At 38.4% G+C, this 19,329-nt stretch overlaps 1 protein-coding gene across 3 annotated transcripts in view; it reads left to right on the top strand.

Moving 5' to 3' along the window:
* The window catches only part of PLA2G4A (phospholipase A2 group IVA), a 160,124-nt gene that overhangs the window by 82,103 nt on the left and 58,692 nt on the right, over positions 1-19,329 (top strand). For 2 of the 3 annotated variants that reach the window (XM_030873016.2, XM_060285693.1), the window contains 2 exons: positions 8,836-8,873; positions 11,903-12,044. In XM_030873016.2, coding sequence (XP_030728876.1) covers positions 8,836-8,873; positions 11,903-12,044 — 180 coding nt within the window. Of the gene's footprint in view, positions 1-8,835; positions 8,874-8,902; positions 8,926-11,902; positions 12,045-19,329 lie in introns of those variants that run through there. The other variant, XM_030873022.2, reaches the window with a different exon arrangement.

The raw sequence follows: 19,329 nt of genomic DNA, 5'->3' as shown, positions 1-19,329 counted from the left end.
ATCTTCATAGCATGTCTGAACATAGTGCATCAAGAGGGAAAATTTTAAATTTCCTCCAGGTTGTGAGTGGTCCACTTGGGCAACACATGGAAGTAAGGATCAGAATCCATGTGACAAGAAACATGGCAGCACCTTCTATAACACTCCGAATGGTGGAAAAATCCTGTGTTTTCTCTTCTCTCATCCTGCTTTCATTTAAAGAGTCTTAGCAGTCTGTCTAGGATCACGGATGTCTCAGCCAAGAAATGTTGCAGATGGACGTAGAAGGGATATTCTTATGGAGAAGACAAATATGAACATAAACATAGCGCAGCTAATTTTCCTTTTGTTAAATTGTTGGGACAAGTAGTCATTAGATATATTCAGGCATCAGATTTTTTTCTTTTCTTTTTTTTGGCTGTGCTGCACAGCTTGTGGGATCTTAGTTCCCCGACCAGGGATTGAACCCATACCCTCAGAAGGGAAAGCACAGAGTCCTAACCACTGGATTGCCAGGGAATTCCAAGGCATCAAATATTTTAAAATGTAAAATGTTTAGGGATCTGCCAGTTGAGAAGCCAGCTTTTTCCCCAAACATTTTCTGTCATGAGATGGCACATGGGAATAGGAAGCCCATTCCAGCTTTGAATCTTCCCATTTGTTAGACTGGAAACTAAATATTGAGCTCAAACTCAGCTCAAACTTCATATTGAGCTGTATTCTTGTTCTTTTAATTTCCATTCTTCCTTGGTGCTTTTGCCCTTTCACGATAAAAACTGTAAATCTAGTCTCATTTTAATAGCAGCTTTCATGTATTTCTTTAAAACAAGCAGACTGTGTTTTACCCATGTCTCATTTTTCTAACTAAATATCTGAAGAAGTGACCTCATTCAATATAAAATGTTTTCCAAGCCCACTTTGGGAAAGACTCCATTTGAAAGTGGAAATGGGGATGTGCTGGGATGTGGTCTGAGCAGTGCTTTCATTGATAGAATGCACAGCAATTACATTAATTGTTTAGAACCCAATTGTCTTTTTGACTTAAAACTGAACTACAGTACATCAGGGCATGTATAATTCCATTTGTACTAGGATTCTTGATTATTTTATTAACTTCAAAGCAATATTTCTATTCATAGAATTCCACACATAGGAACTGCTGTCTGGGTGGGACCAGCCCATGATTTTATCGCTAGTAGCAATGAAAATTTTTTTTAATTTAATTTAATTTTTTATACAGCAGGTTCTTATTTGTTATCTATTTTATACACATCAGTGTATACATGTCAATTCCAACCTCCCAATTCATCCCATCACGAACCCCCACACTTGCCTTCCCCCCTTGGTGTCCATACGTTTCTTCTCTACATCTGTGTCTATATTTCTGCCTTGCAAACAGTTTCATCTGCACCATTTTTCTGGATTCCACATATATGTGTTAATGTATGATACTTGTTTTTCTTTTTCTGACTTACTTCACTCTGTATGACAAGTCCAACCACATCTCTACAAATGACCCAATTTCGTTCCTTTTTATGGCTGAGTAATATTCCATTGTATATAAGTACCACATCTTCTTATCCATTTGTCTGTCAATGGGCATTTAAGTTGCTTCCATGACCTGGCTATTGTAAATAGTGCTGCAATGAACATTGGGGTGCATGTATCTTTTTGAATTATGGTTTTCTCTGGGTATATGCCCAGTAGTGGGATTGTTGTGTCATATGATAATTATATTTTTAGTTTTTCAAGGAACCTCCATACCGTTCTCCATAGTGCCGGTATCAACTTACATTCCCACCAAACAGTGCAAGAGGGTTCCCTTTTTCCACACCCTCTCCAGCATTTGCTGTCTGTAGATTTTTTGATGATGCCCATTCTAACCAGTGTGAGGTGATACCTCATTGTAGTTTTGATTTGCATATCTCTAATAATTAGTGATGTTGAGCAGCTTTTCATGTGCCTCTTGGACATCTGTATGTCTTGTTTGCAGAAGTGTCCATTTAGGTCTTCTGCCCATTTTTTCATTGGGTTGTTTGTTTTTTTTAAATATTGAGCTCCATGAGATGTTTATATATTTTGGAGATTAATCCTTCATCCATTGATTAATTTGCAAATATTTTCTCCCAGTCTGAGGGCTGTCTTTTCGTCTTGTTTATGGTTTCCTTTGCTGTGCAAAAGCTTTCAATTTTCATTAGGTCCTGTATGCTTATTTTTGTTTTTATTTCCATTACTCTAGGAGGTGGGTCACAAAAGATCTTGCTGTGATGTATGTCAGAGTGTTCTTCCTATGTTTTCCTCTAAGAGTTTTATAGTGTCTGGTCTTACATATAGGTCTTTAATCCATTTTGAGTTTATTTTTGTGTAAGCTGTTACGGAGTGTTCTAATTTCATTCTTTCATGTGTAGCTGCCCAGTTTTCCCAGCACCACTTATTGAAGAGACTGTCTTTTCTCCTTTGTATATCCTTGCCTCCTTTGTCATAGATTAATTGACCATAGGTGTGTGGGTTTATCTTTGGGTTTTCTATCCTGTTCCATTCATCTATATTTCTGTTATTGTGCCAGTACCATATTGTCTTGATTACTGTAGCTTTGTAGTATAGTCTGAAGTCAGGGAGCCTGATTCCTCCAGCTACGTTTTTTTCCCCTCAAGATTGCTTTGGCTATTCAGGGTCTTTTGTGTCTCCATACAAATTTTAAGATTTTTTGTTCTAGTTCTGTAAAAAATGCCATTGGTAATTTGATAGGGATTGCATTGAATTGGTTGATTGCTTTGGGTAGTATAGTCATTTTCACAATATTGATTCTTCCAATCCAAGAACATGGTATAGCTCTCCATCTGTTTGTGTCATCTATGATTTCTTTCATCAGTGTCTTAGTTTTCTGAGTACAGATCTTTTACCTCCTTAGGTAGGTTTATTTCTAGATATTTTATTCATTTTGTTGCAATGGTAAATGGGAGTGTTTCCTTAATTTCTCTTTCTGATCTTTCATTGTTTGTGTATAGGAATGCAAGAGATTTCTGTGCATTAATTTTGTATCCTGCAACTTTATCAAATTCATTGATAAGCTCTAGTAGTTTTCTGGTGGCATCTTTAGGATTCTCTATGTATAGTATCATATCATCTGTAAACAGTGACAGTTTTACTTCTACTTTTCCAATTTGTATTCCTTTTATTACTTTTTCTTCTCTAATTACTGTAACTAGGACTTCCAAAACTATGTTGAATAATGGTGATGAGTGTCAACATCCTTGTCTCATTCCTGATCTTATAGGAAATGCATTCTGTTTTTCACCATGGAAAAGGATGTTTGCTGTGGGTTTGTCATATATGGCCTTTATTATGTTGAGGTAGGTTCCCTCTGTGCCCACTTGCAGGAGAATTTTTATCATAAATGGGTGTTGAATTTTGTCAAAAGCTTTTTCTGCATCTATTGAGATGATCATATGGTTTTTATTCTTCAATATATTAATATGGCGTATCACATTGATTAATTTGTATATATTGAAGAATCCTTGCATCCCTGGGATAAATTCCACTTGATCATGGTGTATGATCCTTTAAATGTGTTGTTGGATTCTGTTTGCTAGTATTTTGTTGAGGAGTTTTTGCATCTATATTCATCAGTGATATCGGTCTGTAATTATCTTTCTTTGTAGTATCTTTGTCTGGCTTTGGTATCAGGGTGATGGTGACCTTGTAGAATGAGTTTAGGAGTGTTCTTTCCTCTGCAATTTTTGGAAGAGCTTGAGAAGGATGGGTGTTAGCTATTCTCTAAATGTTTGATAGAATTCCCCTGTGAAGCCATCTGGTCCTGGGCTTTTGTTTGTTGGAAGAGTTTTAATCCCAGTTTCAATTTCATTACTTTTGATTGGTCTGTTCATATTTTCTATTTCTCCTGGTTCAGTCTTAGGAGGTTATACCTTTCAAAGAATTTGTCCATTTCTTCCAGGTTGTCCAATTTATTGGCATAGAGTCACTTGTAGTAGTCTCCTAGGATGCTTTGTATTTCTGTGCTGTCCACTGTAACTTCTACTTTTTCCTTTCTAATTTATTGATTTGAGTCCTCTCCCTCTTTTTCTTGATGAGTTTGGCTAAAGGTTTATCAATTTTGTTTATCTCTTCAAAGAAACACCTTTTAGTTTTATTGATCTATCGTTTTCTTTGTTTCTATTTCATTTATTTCTGGTCTGATATTTATGATTTCTTTCCTTCTACTAACTTTGGGTTTTGTTTGTTCTTCTTTGTCTAGTTCCTTAAGGTGTAAGGTTAGATTGTTTATTTGTGATTTTTCTTGTTTCTTGAGGTAGGATTGTGTTGCTATAAACTTCCCTCTTAGAACTGCTTTTGCTGCATCCCATAGGTTTTGGATTGTCGTGTTTTCATTGTCATTTGTCTCTAGGTATGTTTTGACTTCCTCTTTGATTTCTTCAGTGATCTATTGGTTGTTTAGTAACATATTGTTTAGCCTCCATGTGTTTGTGCTTTTTACGTTTTTTTCCCTGTAATTGATTTCTAATTTCATAGTGTTGTGGTCAGATGAGATGCTTGATTTGATTTCAGTTTTCTTAAATTTACCACAGGTTGATTTGTGACCCAAGATGTGATCTGTCCTGGAGAATGTTCCATGTGCACTTGAGACGAAACTGTAATCTGTAGTTTTCGGATGGAATGTCCTATAAATATCAGTTAAATGTATCTGGTCTATTGTGTCATTTAAAGCTTGTGTTTCCTTGTTAATTTTCTGTCTGGTGAACTGTGCATTGGTGTAAGCGAGTTGTTAAAGTCCCCCACTATTATTATGTTACTGTCTGTTTCATCTTTTAGAGCTGTTAGCATTTGCATTATGTATTGAGGCACTCTTATGTTGGGTGCATATATATTTATAATTGTTATATCTTCTTCTTGGATCCCTTGGTCATTACGTAGTGTCCTTCCTTGTCTCTTGTAACATTCTTTACTTTAAAGTCTATTTATCTGATATGAGTATTGCTACTAGAGCTTTCTTTTGATTTCCAATTGCATGGAATATCTTTTTCCATCCCTTCACTTTCAGTCTGTATGTGTCCCTAGGTCTGAAGTGGGTCTCTTCTAGGCAGCATATACATGGGTCTTGTTTTTGTATCCATTCAGCAAGCCTGTGTCTTTTAGTTGGAGCATTTAATCCATTCATATTTAAGGTGATTATTGATATGTGTGTTCCTATTACCATTTTCTTAATTGTTTTGGGTTTGTTTTTGTAGGTCCCCTTCTTCTCTTGTGTTTCCCACTTAGAGAAGTTCCTTTAGCATTTGTTGTAGAGCTGGTTTGGTGGTGCTGAATTCTCTTAGCTTTTACTTGTCTGTAAAGCTTTTGATTTCTCCATCAAATCTGACTGAGGTCCTTGCTGGGTAGAGTAATCTTGGTTGTAGGTTCTTCCCTTTCATCACTTTAAATATATCATGCCACTCCCTTCTGGCTTGTAGAGTTTCTGCTGAGAAATCAGCTGTTAACCTTATGGGAGTTCCCTTGTATGTTATTTGTCATTTTCCCCTTGTTGCTTTTAATAATTTTTCTTTGTTTTTAATTCTTGTCAATGTGATTACTATGTGTCTCAGCCTGTTTCTGCTTGGGTTTATCCTCCCTGGGACTCTCTGTGCTTCCTGGACTTGGGTGGCTATTTCCTTTCCCATGTTAGGGAAGTTTTCGACTATAAAATCTTCAAATATTTTCCCAGGCCGTTTTTCTCTCTCTTCTTCTCTGGGACCCCTATAATGTGAACGTTGGTGCATTTAATGTTGTCCCAGATGTCTCTTAGTCTGTTTTCATTTCTTTTCATTCTTTTTTCTTTATTCTGTTCCATGGCAGTGATTTCCACCATTCTATCTTCCTGGTCAGCTATCCATTCTTCTGCCTCAGTTATTCCACTATTGATTCCATCTAGTGTATTTTTCATTTCAGTTATTGTATTGTTCATCTCTGTTTGTTTCTTCTTTAATTCTTCTAAGTGTTTTTTCTTTAATCCTTCTAGGTCTTTATTAAACATTTCTTGTATTTTCTCAGTCTTTGCCTCCATTCTTTTTCTGAGGTTTGGATCATCTTCACTATCATTATTGTGAATTCTTTTTCTGGAAGGTTGCCTAGCTCCACTTCATTTAGTTGTTTTTCTGGGGTTGTATCTTGTTCTTTCATCTGGTACATAGTCCTCTACCTTTTCATTTTGTCTTTCTGTGAATGCGGTTTTTGTTCCACAGGCTGTAGTAATGTAGTTCTTCTTTCTGCTGTCTGCTCTCTGGAGGATGAGACTATCTAAGAGACTTGTGCAAACTTCCTGATGGGAGGGACTGGTGGTAGGTAGAGCTGGGTGTTGTTCTGGTGGGCAGAGCTCAGTAAAACTTTAATCTGCTTTTCTGCTGATGCATGGAGTGAGTTCCCTCTCTGTTAGTTGTTTGGTTTGAGGCAACTCAGTTCTGGAGGCTATAGGCTCTTTGTTGGGGCAAATGTCGGACTCCAGGAGGGCTCATGCCAAGGAGTACTTCCCAGAACTTCTGCTGCCAGTGTCCTTGTCTCCACGGTGAGCCAGAGACACCCCCCACCTCTGCAGGAGACCCTCCAACACTAGTAGGTAGCTCTGGTTCAGTCTCCTATGGAGTTACTGCTCCTTCCCCCTGGGTCCTGATGCACACAGTACTTTGTGTTTGCCCTCCAAGAGTGGAGTCTCTGTTTCCTCCAGTCCTGTAGACATCCTGCAATCAAATCCAATGAGCCTTCAAAGTCTGATTCTCTGGGAATTCCTCCTCCTGTTTCCATACCCCCAGGTTGGGAAACCTGATGTGGGGCTCAGACCCTTCACTCCAGTGGGTGGACTTCTGTGGTATAAGTGTTCTCCAGTTTGTGAGTCACCCACCCAGTGGTTATGGGATTTGATTTTACTCTGATTGCACCCCTCTTACCGTCTCATTGTGGCTTCTCCATTGTCTTTGGATGTGGGGTATCTTTTTTGTTGAGTTCCAATGTCTTCCTGTCAGTGATTGTTAAGCAGTTAGTTGAGATTCTGGTGCTCTTGCAAGAGGGAGTGAGCACACATCCTTTTACTCCGCCTTCTTGAACCAATCTCCCAATGAGATATTTCTTGACAGGAAAAGATGCCTGATGTTCTCCTGCTCCACACACACATGCACAATAATTCAATGGATACTTATTGATTGTATGTTGTATGCCAAATACTGTGCAATGAACATGTAATAGAGACCTATTTAAGACAGAGCTTACGATTTAGTGGGAAAGGCAAATTTTTGGACAGATAATTTCCATACTTTTTTCTTACTATTAAAATTCAGTACTGAGAATTATCCATGAACTTATTTTAACATTTTGGAAAGCTCCTTCTAGTTTATTTCTTTCCATTCCCTGAAACCAAAAAAGAAAAAGCCAATAATCTATAGCATTTTATGTTGGCTCAAAAAATATCCTCTTCCCATTTTAAGAGGCATATCCTAGTTCTGTTCTATTTGAAGGTATTCAACAGGTTCATTCTAGCTATATTCTTATGGTAACTGATGTAATAAAAATAATAGCACCATCTTACACTTGTGCAGGAAACTTCGAAACATTTTCTCATTTGGTTCTCTCAACAATCTAAAGTTACATTATTCATAACTAATGGCAGGGATAGTATTGAGAAGTCCTTTCTATACAACAGATTTATAGCTTCTGGAAAGACATCTTTTAATACCCCTTTTCTCTGTGGATATTAGTAATTCTTTTTTTTATTAAACCCAAATTGGCCCACTGACAAGATGGATTCCTCCCATAAGTTTCGTTGGTTCATATAGTGTTGAAAAAATAAAAACCTGAGCCCCACATCCCATTTGTAGATGTTTCTTAAGCTGACCACAGTTGGTTGGCCCCTGGGTCCTGCTGTCCACCTTGGATAGGCATTCTGTCTTCAGTTTACTATAGCCTGCACTTGTCACAAATGCACAAGTGTTCATTTTCACCCAGGTTTTCTTTAACTTTGGCCTCTGATTCTGAGGCCCAGACAGCCCCAGAATAATGATACACATCTTCATATTTTTAGATCTCAGGAAGTTTTTACGATATTTGAGTAATGATTTTGGTATACACTGCTTCTTTTTAATGAAGAAGGAAAACAACCATGCCAAGACAATTCTTATGGTTGTGAAAATGATGTATAGCAGGGTCCCCAACCCGTGGGCCATGGACCAGTACCAGTCTGTGGCCTGTTAGGAACAAGGCCACACAGCAGGAGGCGAGCTGCAGGCGAGTGAGCAAAGCTTCATCTGTATTTACAGCTGCTCCGCATCGCTCGCATTACTGCCTGAGCTCCGTCTCCTGTCAGCATTATGGTGAGTTGTGTAATTATTTCATTATATATTACAATGTAATAATAATGGAAATAAAATGCACAGTAAATGTAATGCGCTTAAATCATACCAAAACCATCCCCCCTGCCAATCTGTGGAAAAATTGTCTTCCACAAAACCGGTCCCTGGTGCCAAAAACGTTGGGGACCGCTGACTTATAGGATTTCCCTGGCAGTCCAGTGGTTAAGACTCTGTGCTTCCACTGCAGGGGGAACAGGTTCAATCCCTGGTTGGGAAATTAAGATCCCACATGCCGTGTGGCACAAATGATGTAGAAAGTAGGCTTCTCTCATGAAAAATAGCAAAAATTTATTTATTGAGATACACCTATAATTTAGGGTCTTCATGGAGCTATGTTACTTTTATTTTTAGTATATATTTTAGGTTAAAAATAATCTGTCACTCAAAAATTATTTTGACTTTGTTTGCATTATATATAATACACTTCCATTTTATGACCCTAATCTGACTAATATATCTATCCTAGGTCACTGAAATGATTCTGGAAATGTCTCTTGAAGTTTGGTAAGTCCATTTATTTCGTTGAAATGATTCTGGAAATGTCTCTTGAAGTTTGGTAAGTCCATTTATTTCGTTGGATGGATCCACTGACTGATTTTAATTGTTAAAGAGTACACTTTTAATATATGAAATAACTCTGACACCTTTGAGTATCAAAAATGCATTAAATGTACTTCATTTTTTTTTTAGCTCTCTCCTAATAACTACAGTATTAAAAAGAAAAAACTAATATTCTTTGCTTAGTTTTCCAGTAGTTTGGTAGTTAAATCATAAATGTCAGAAGAAGAGCCTTTAGAAGGGGCTCTTCCTCAAGTTAAATATATATTCCCATAGAAATAAATATAGCTATTGAAGCCTATTTTCATTGCTGATTCAGATAGGTATTAAAAAATATGACAGTGAACATACACAGGAAACTATAAGAGGAAAAACTGAAAATTGAGACTTTGTTCATAATGATCATCAGGAAAACAAATGGTTAAGTCCCATGATGTGTGTTGCTCTTTCAAAGTGGTCTCCAAAGATGAATGTTGAAAATTCATTTATTTATTTTCATATGGTGAGTCTTAGGGGAGTCAGGCCTGCCTTGAGAATTAGCTCATCTCTGACCTCATGCTGAGGTTGATAGATCCCACCTGCCTCAACCTCTCTGCATCTCTTTGAACTTCCCTGTTGAAGTGGGTTTTACCAGAGTTACGAGTACACATTTTATTTACACGAACATCACAAAATTAATGTAGCATTCTCATTTCTTATGATTTGCTAAATGAATGATAATGGATACATTGACATTGAGTTTAGGTATTTCTCTTGTTTTGATCCCCAGAAAATGTTGGTTCAACTTAAAAAATTATTACATAAATTACTACTGTCATTCAATATATGTCAGCATGTATCAGAGGACAGTCCAACTTTTTTAGTTGTGTTATTTTCAATTACATCGATTCTTGCTTACAAGTGGTATATTTTGGCATGAGATTAGAAATATTTTTGTTACTTGACTATGAAAATAATGCTATTTGTTTTAATGGGAAATGATCTCCACTGGTGTAATTAGGACAAAATTATGCTTTAATAAAGCAGAGTTATCCAAAAAATGGAGGTAAAAAAAACCTCAGCTAAATGTATACATAGGTCCAGAAGCAATTTACTATATATTTACAGTGAACTTTAATCAAACTCTATTTTTATATGTTAATTTGTCTTGACTCTAAAATGAAATGTTGGATTTCCCTCGTGGCGATTAAGAATCCGCCTGCCAGAGTGAAGTAATTCAGAAAGAGAAAAACAAATACCGTATGCTAACACATATATATGGAATCTAAAAAAAAAAAGAAAAGTACTGATGAACCTAGTGGCAGTGCAGGAATAAAGACATAGACATAGAGGATGGACTTGAGGACATGGCGGGGGAGGGGAGGGGGAAGCTGGGGCGAAGTGAGAGTAGCATCAACATATATACACTACCGAATGTACAATAGTTAGCTAGTGGGAAGCAGCAGCATAGCACAGGGAGATCAGCTTGGTGCTTTGCGATGACCTAGAGAGGTGGGATAGGGAGGGTGGGAGGGAAGCTCAAGAGAGAGGGGATATGGGGATATATGTATACATAGGGCTGATTCATGTTGTTGTACAACAGAAATTAACACAGTATTGTGAAGCAATTATACTCCAGTAGAGATCTATTTTAAAAAAAAAAGAATCCGCCTGCCAATGCAGGGGGCATGGGTTCAATCCCTGGTCCGGGAAGATTCCCACATGCCATGGAGCAACTAAGCCCGTATGCCACAACTACTGACCCCACGCGCCACAGCTACTGAAGCCCGAGTGCCGAGGGCCTGTGCTCTGCAACAAAAGAAGCCGCCACAATGAAAAACCTGCACACTGTGATGAAAAGTAGCCCGTGCTCACCACAACTAGAGAAAGCCTGCGCACAGCAACGAAGACCCCAACGCAGCCAAAATAAATAAATAAAATAAAGTAAAATAAAATAAATAAAATGGGCTTCCCTGGTGGCGCAGTGGTTGAGAGTCCGCCTGCCGGTGCAGGGGACGCGGGTTCGTGCCCCGGTCCGGGAGGGTCCCACATGCCGCGGAGCGGCTGGGCCGGTGAGCCATGGCCGCTGAGCCTGCGCGTCTGGAGCCTGTGCTCCGCAACGGGAGAGGCCACAACAGCGAGAGGCCCGTGTACCACAAAAAAAAAAAAAAAGATAAAATAAATAAAATGAAACGTTCATTAAAGAAAAACTCCATTTTTCATGGAATGTCTTCCATTAAATATAAAATAAAATCAGGAAAGAAATTAGTTAAAGATAGTACATAAAAGAAGACACACACAAGCCATACGTTTGTTACTATATTTATAAAATTGCTCAACATATTTTGAATTTTAGATATTTTTGTACTGATATCTTCTAAACATCTATGTTAATTGCTTTATTTGTAGATCTTTTAAAAGTCATGCTTCTCGTGCTTAATGTAAGATAATGATCAACATAGTACATTACAAAGAACGTGAGATGCAGAATGAGAAACCCTGGAGTTAAATATCTACTTGCTAATTTTGTTAACAGTTGAAAGATTTCTAATTACTTTTTTACTCATTTGTAAAATAAGAAAAGTACTTTATATCCATTGTGATGATTTAGTGAGGTGTTCTTCCTAAAGAGCATGTATTATAGGAATTTTTTCCACATGTATACACATGTTTGTGGTGGTACTGTTTGTAGTAGTTAAAAAAAATTGGACATAATGTCAATATTTATGGATACATAAATTGTGCTCTAATTATATAATGAAAATACTCCATAATAGTAAATATATTTGAATTAGTTCTACTTATAAACACAGATGAATCTCAAAAACAAAATGTTCAATGGAAAAAAATGATTTGCAGAATACATACAGTTGATAGCATTTATACAAAAATTAGAAACCTGTAAAGTGACTCTATATATTATTTAGACCTAAATGTATAATGTAAAATACAAGGCTACTGGGGACATTGGTTCATGATCTCTATTTTATATACAGTTCATCCCCAGACCTCCGATTTAGTATGGCTCTGTGTGACCAGGAGAAAGCTTTCCGACAACAGAGAAAAGAAAACATAAAGGAAAACATGAAGAAACTCCTGGGTCCAAAGAATAATGAAGGCTTGTATTCTACACGTGATGTGAGTTGGAAATTTTTCAAATGTTATTGCAACTTAATAATAATTTTGTTTGTACTTTCTCCCAAATTCCACCCAAATGTGACAATATTGAGATTAAGCATTATTTCTCTATCTTTTTAAGATAAGGTAAGTGTTTCATAAACAGAAACTCTTTGAGGAAGATCATCACAAATGCTGCCCATATTTGGTAATATTTATTAGATATAGATTTTAAAAGAGAAATAGGCAGACTGATGCACAAGATGTTCATTAGTAAGAAAAGTTTAACCTAGAAAAGGATATAAAATGATCATTGAATTCATTTTAATACAGACTAAGATTAAACAATTGTGGGACTTATCATTACTGAACAAGAGCAAAATGTTGTAAATCTTAATGACAACAATTAACAAAAAATGTTCTTAAAAGATGTGAATAGGGAGATAAAAGGAAATATTTCAAATTATTACTATTTCATAGCAGGAAGTGAAAAGATATCATCCAAAATTGACCAACTAGTTAAAACAATAACCTCCACATTTTAATATTTTCATAATCTTAATTATAGAGAGATGTTAAAATTACAGTATTTTCATCAACAAATATTGAAAGTACAGTCCTTCAATTGTACTTTAATTTCTTTTTCTTCCCTTAAATTCCAGCAAAGTAAATGGCATTTATTATTCAGTAACTTGTATTCTACAATCCAGTTTTTGTCTGTTTGTCTATTATTCATTTATCTCTTCACTCATGTATCTATGTGTCAGTCTCCCTATCTATCTACCTACCTACCTACCTGTCCATTCATCCACCCATCCATCCATCCATAGGTCTATCCTTCTTTCTGAAATCTACAAAAATAAATTGCTGCCATAGTTAATAATACTGTATTATATATTTTAAAGTTGCTAAGAGAGTAGATATTAAAAGTCCTCATCACAAGAAAAAAATTTTGTAACCATATGTGGGGAGAGATATTAACTAGACTTATTGTGGTGATCATTTCACAATACATACAAATATCAAATCATTATGTGGTACACCTGAAACTAATATAATGTATGTCAATTATACCTCAATAAAACAAAATTAAAAAAATGAATTGCTGCAATGATGCTCATCAAATGATAATAATGAAATTTCTTCTTAGCGGCATATCAGGTAATTTTTTTTTTTACTTATTTCTTTGAGGTTTTCTGTTAATTGAATATTTTAGATGAACATAATTTATTTTTAGAAAGATATTTTCATTAAATGTGTAAGTCAATATATATTTTATATCTATTGATAAGCATATATATTTACCCCCATGCATGTACACACAGACCAGAGATTAAAGATTACTGTAGATTAAGGACAAAATGCCACTGGAAATGAGAAATAAATTCTGAGTAAGGGGGCCAGATGGGTACCCCTGTCCCACATGTGATGGCACATTTCTAAATGTGTTTCTAGGTGGGTGTAGCAGGGGTCGAAAGCCAGTCTGGGCTTCTGGAGTGGCTTTTGGTACTAGGGGAGCAAACGCTAAGGTAAAATATTGCTGATGGGGATTTTTGCTAAAAGGAAGCTTGGAGGAGAAGCAAAACCTCCATTGAAGCTTCTATTTAAAAAAAAAGAGACTGCTCTTCCATCATGCATCTTGTGGTTGCTTATTGTCTCCGGCTGATGAGTCCTTGAAGACACATCCTTCTGTATGTATTACTCAGAAGTTTCTAGCTTCCTGGGAAGTCTTTTTGGATGTTTCGTTTGTTTTTCTGTAGTAAACCTTCCATCAGCAGTTCTACACCATCTTTTTGTCCCCATCCTTGTTTGGCATTGTTATGCCCTTGGAGCAGAGAAATGATATTTCAAGTTTTTTTGATTTCTGCCATTTCTCATTTGTTGAGACACTGTGCTGGGAACTTGAGGTGAATAAAACTGAAATGGTTAATACCAAACAGTCACTTTCCTTGGTGAGTTTAAAGCCTAGCTGGGGAGAAAGCCATTTCAGCAGATGAAACAGTGATGGAAATGGATACCTCTGTTAATTCATGGTCGTCAACTTCATTTGGGAGACCAGTGCTGGCCGTTTCAGTGTTTCCCAGCCTAGTTGCTTTCCATTTATTTAAAATGCTTTTTATTTCACTCCCAGCTGCTGATCCACCCCCTGCCTCCCTCACAGCTGATAGACTTGCCTCCTAATTAGAGAAATTAAAAGTCGTCAGGTGACAAATCTTTCATTTCTTGGCATAGATTGACATGTTTCATAACCCGGGCTTACCCTTTGCCACTTCCCTCTGAGCTCAATGGAGGAAACAGCGCCTTTTCTTTCCAGAGTCACATCATCTCAGATATGGATTGCAAACCGTTAGGAGCCCCAACATAGCAACTGTCCAGTTCTCCCAGGGCTGCTCCCCACCTCTGTTGTCTGCCTCCATGTTTGTATGAAATTTTCCTGCTCTAAACTCTGATATAGAGAGAGAAAAAAGGAACCAAAAAAATCCCCATGGAATGTACATTCCCGTCTCCTTTCCGCTCTGCTTCTCTCCTTATCTTCACAAACTTTTCCAAAGTTTCCTACACAATCTCATTCTACTTCCTGCTTTCCTCGGGCTTCTGCCCTCATGACTCTACAGCAGCTGCTTTACTAGTCACAGGTACCAGCTAACAAATGCAAAGGATCTTCTGGCCCTGTGTTCCCTAATTCTGTAGCTGCAAATGACTCATGTTTTTCTACTATTTTAATCATTCACTACCCTTCCCTTACTGTGTTCCCTTTATTTTCATCATGCCTCTCTGGTTCCCTTTACCAGATCTTCTTCCTCTGTGCATTATTTAAATGTGAGTTCTTCAAGACTCAGCCCTAGCCCCTCTTAAGAATTTTCTCGCCCTTCCATGTGTCACCCAGCACATTTGGGCTAAGAACTTTCACACGTATATCAACAACCTAGAATCTCTCTTCTGAGATTCACACCCGAATATCTATACCTCTTCTTTCTGATTCCTTCACTTGTATTCTTAACATCTCACACTAAGCATGGCTGAATCTGTACACAAAATCCTCTGGTCTCTATAGTTCTACTGACACCTGTCCTCTTTCTTTCCACTTTCTGTTCACACTGAATTCAGAGTGATCTTTACAATACACAAATATGATTCTATCCAAGCCAAGCTTCAAATCCTTCCACTGCTCTTAGGACTGGCCTCACAGCATCTCTCCAGCATCTCAACCAGCATCTCAACCAACCAGTGTTGCTGGTTCATCTCAAATCTCCCATGCTCCCTCCTCTAAGTGCCTCTTCGTTCCAGGTCTCTGCAGAACCCTTCTCAGGTGGCGCTCTTGCATGCATTGTTACTTCCCTCTGCCTAGGCCTCGCCCTTCCCTCCTTCCCTCCACCCCACCCCCTTTTCAGTTAACTAACAGCCTCCCATGCTTTTTTTTAACATCTTTATTGGAGTATAATTGCTTTACAGTGGTGTGTTAGTTTCTGCTGTATAACAAAGTGAATCAGCTATACGTATACATACATCCACATATCCCCTTCCTCTTGCGTCTCCCTTCCACCCTCCCTATCCCACCCCTCTAGGTGGACACAAGGCACCCAGCTGATCTCCCTATTCTATGCCAGCCTCCCATTCTTGAACCAGTGAACATGTCACTTATTCAGACAGTCTTCCTCATCCATTCCTCCCTCCCTCCAGGTCCAAGTTAGGTCTCTCCGTCATGTTCTTTCATAGCACAAATATGCACGTGATCTTCTCCGCATTTCCCACAATCGTACTTAAAAATATTTGTATAGGTACTCATTTAACGTCTTTTTTTCTCCATTAGAATATAATTTTCATGAGGACCATGGCAGTGTCTGTGTTTTTCACCTTTATATTCCCAGCACCAGCTCAGCTCCTGACTCGTGGCAGAGCCTAGGGAAATCTTGTGTTGTGAGGGTCAGAGCACAAGTGCAGGCAGTGGCTTGGCATTTCAGCCAGGGGATGGCTTCGCTAGAGAGGCATCAGGGGCTCACAACTGAGGAACACTTGCATCAGGTTGTTAGGGAGGGGACAGGTTGAGGAGAAGGCTTGGATGAAAAGATCCCAGTTTGAATGGGTGCATTAGAAAGTCTGTGGGGCATATTGGCGCAGACGTCCAGTAGCCTTTGGTCTTAGGTTTTCCTTTTTGAAAGGAAAGTTTCTGCCTCACCTCCCAGGCACTCCTCCTTTTGTGGAAAGGAATCTTTCTGGGAAAATGAAATTTGGCCTAATATTCATACAGATTGGCTTTTCTGCAGCAGATGGAGAATGAGGTAATTGTGCTTTTCTCTGGGCTAGTCTTCAAAAATATTAAACTCATGTTTTTGGAAGTCATTCCTCAAATTAAAACTTTTGATGTTGTTGTTTGGGATTTGGTCAAGCCATTTTTTTCTCTTGGCAGAAATCATCCGTTTAGATATATTCAGCACCACCCATTCCCATAACACAAATATCATTTTCCTATTTTGTGTTTCTCCTTGGCCAAGGGCCTCTTAAACTCCCATTTCCCTTGCTCCCTGCCAAGATCTTCACTTTCTTCACTTTCACTTTCACTGCTGGCTGGTTGGCCTCCTGAAGGTAAGGAGGAGCAGGCTGCTGTCTAAGACAGAACAGCCCTACTCAATTCTCCTTGCAGAGACGGTGCCTGTCTTATTCCCAGTTTTCAACAAATGGTTTGCAGCATCCAGTTTAGGACATCAGTGTCAAATTAAAATGTTGAATGAATTTGGGCAGTAGGAATTTGGGCGCCTTGCTTCTTTCCTCTACTTCACTTGTAAAATGGAGACAATGTCTCATTCAGCTAAAAGGATGAGTACTAAGCAGCCCGAACAATGTGTAAGGCACATCTTCGTTACTCAATACGATAGTAGCTATTAAACCAATACACGGGTGTTTCTGTTACGTAACACCCCAGGGCAATGTCAAATTCAATAAAACCTTAGCTTTCTTACTTGGATAATGAATTAGTTAAATAGTTAAGGTTTCTAGTAATCCAAGAGTTTCTTCTCTTAAGTACTAAGACTTTAAAAAAATTACTCTTAACAAAATGGATGTAAGTCGTTCTAAAAAACGTAATTCTTTGCCCAGACTGAACTGATTTAAGTGCTCTCATGTCTGTGGCTTTTGCAATCAACTACCATTTCCCCATGCTCTATATATTCCCTTGAAGTAATTTCTTCAAATCACCCCTTTCTCTTTCAACTTTGTTGTTGTGGAATTAAAATCTGATAAGTAAGCGTGTTGTTAGAACACTGTCTCTGATTAGTATAATCTCTTCATAAATAAAGGGCTGAGATCGTTCCTATGAGTAAGATCTATAACACTATGTGCATGGGAATTTTTGATATATTAGGGTTACTTAGAGGCCACTTCTTTTACATTTTCTTGTTCCAAAATAGCTTTTGGTCAGATGTAGTTTCCAGATTACAGTCTGTTCTGTGAAGTGAAATGCTGCTTTACAGTTTTCATGTCCCCACGTAACTGACCATAAAGGGAGCAAAGCTGGTTGGGGCACTCAGATCTGGCATTAGAATAGCAGGGAAATGAGAGAAGGAAATTTTACTCCAAACTTCATCAAAGAATAAAGGAGGAAATGTTTCCTGTCAAGGCAGAATACAAGGAATATACAATTAGATAGCTTTGGATGAAAGTAGAAGTATAAAGTGGTCCTTAAATAATATAATCTATTATATAGAGTGCTATTCTGTATTTAAGTTTGTCGGATAAATTAAGTGAAAAACTAGAGAAAAAAGAGACTGTCTAGTGACAGAGGGGGAGGCAAAGCAAAATAGTTTCTGCAGGAGGTAATAGAAATCGACCTTGAGTTGTCAATAAGAATTTTTATTCCTTTGTTTATTCTGTTTTCTTCATCTACAATATTCTTCCTCTTGCTTCCACCTTCATTATGACAATAGCACTTTGCTGTGTCAATTCTTATTCCTTTTAGATTGTAAACATTTTGGGGCAAACAGTTTGAACTCCCCTTAGCTAGTTTTGAATGGGACCCAGAGCAAGAGAAGGCTCTCCAACAGGACTCAGTTACTGCGTAAGCTGCTCTGCCCCTTGGGCCATATGACCATTCAGATCCATTGATGCTTGAAGTGTGTGTGGCAGATAGGGATGCTGTGGTAGGTGAATTGCAGCATAGGCACCTTTGGTGTTAGGCCTTGCCATCCTCTGTGGATAACTACCGTCCTTTGAAAAATAGCTTTTGGCCTGCTTACTGGGCCATAGTAGAGATTGAATGCTTAACCATGGGTGACCAAGTTATCATGTGACCTGAGCTGACCATCATGTTATCTGACCCACCAAGCCATAAAATTGGGTGTGCACAGATGCACTCCGTCATCAGATGGAAGTAGAGTATATGAAATTGGGCTGAACAGGCCCTGAAGGTACCAATAAGTTCCATGAAGAAGTGGCCCAAATGTCCATGTTCCCCATTCCTGTTACACTGCCTTCTCTTTTCCATCCTCCACCCAGAGCCTCATGGGGGAGATCCCTATGATCAGTTGACAAAAGGAGAGAAAGGGCCTTGTTAGAGGTGATTGTACACACTATTTAGGCACCACTTGAAAGAGGACAGCTGCAGGGCTCAGCAACGTGGTCTTCCCTTCACCAAGGCTGAGCTGGCTACAGCAGCTGCTGAGTACTCAATTAGCCAGCATCAGAGTCCCCAGCAACACTGAGTCCCCAATATAGTAGCATTCCTATGGGTCATCAGTCAGCTACCTGGTGGCAGATTGATTACACTGGACTTCTGCCATCCTGGAAGGGGCATGCTTTGTTTTTACCTGAATAAACACTTACTCTGGTTGCAGATTTGCCTTCCCTGCACTCAAGGATTCTGCCAAAACTACCACTTATAGATAAACAAGATGCCTTAGTCACAATATTCCACACAGCATTCTGATCAAGGAACTCACCTCACAGCAAATGAAGTATGGCAACGGGCCATGTCATGGAATTCACCAGCCTTACCATGTTCTCCACCATCATGAAGTAACTAGCTTGATAGAATGGTAGAATACCTTTTGAAGACTCAGTTATAGTGCGAGCTCTGTGGCAATATCCTGGAGGGCTGGAACACGGTTTTCCAGGAGGCTGTAAATGCTCTGACTCAGCATCCAGTATTGGCGCTGTTTATCCCCAGGATTCATGGGTCCAGGAGTGGAAGTGGGAGTGGCACCACTCACTATTACCCCTAGTGACCCACTAGCAAAATATTCGTTTCCTGTCTGTGTGACCTTATAGTCTTCTGACTTAGAGGTCTTAGTTGTGAAGGAAGGAATGCTTCCAC

This window comes from Globicephala melas, chromosome 1 (genome assembly GCF_963455315.2).
Source record: "Globicephala melas chromosome 1, mGloMel1.2, whole genome shotgun sequence".
NCBI classification, from domain to species: domain Eukaryota; kingdom Metazoa; phylum Chordata; class Mammalia; order Artiodactyla; family Delphinidae; genus Globicephala; species Globicephala melas.
Note: the sequence above shows the minus strand (reverse complement) of the source record. Positions and strands in the feature narration are given on the sequence as shown.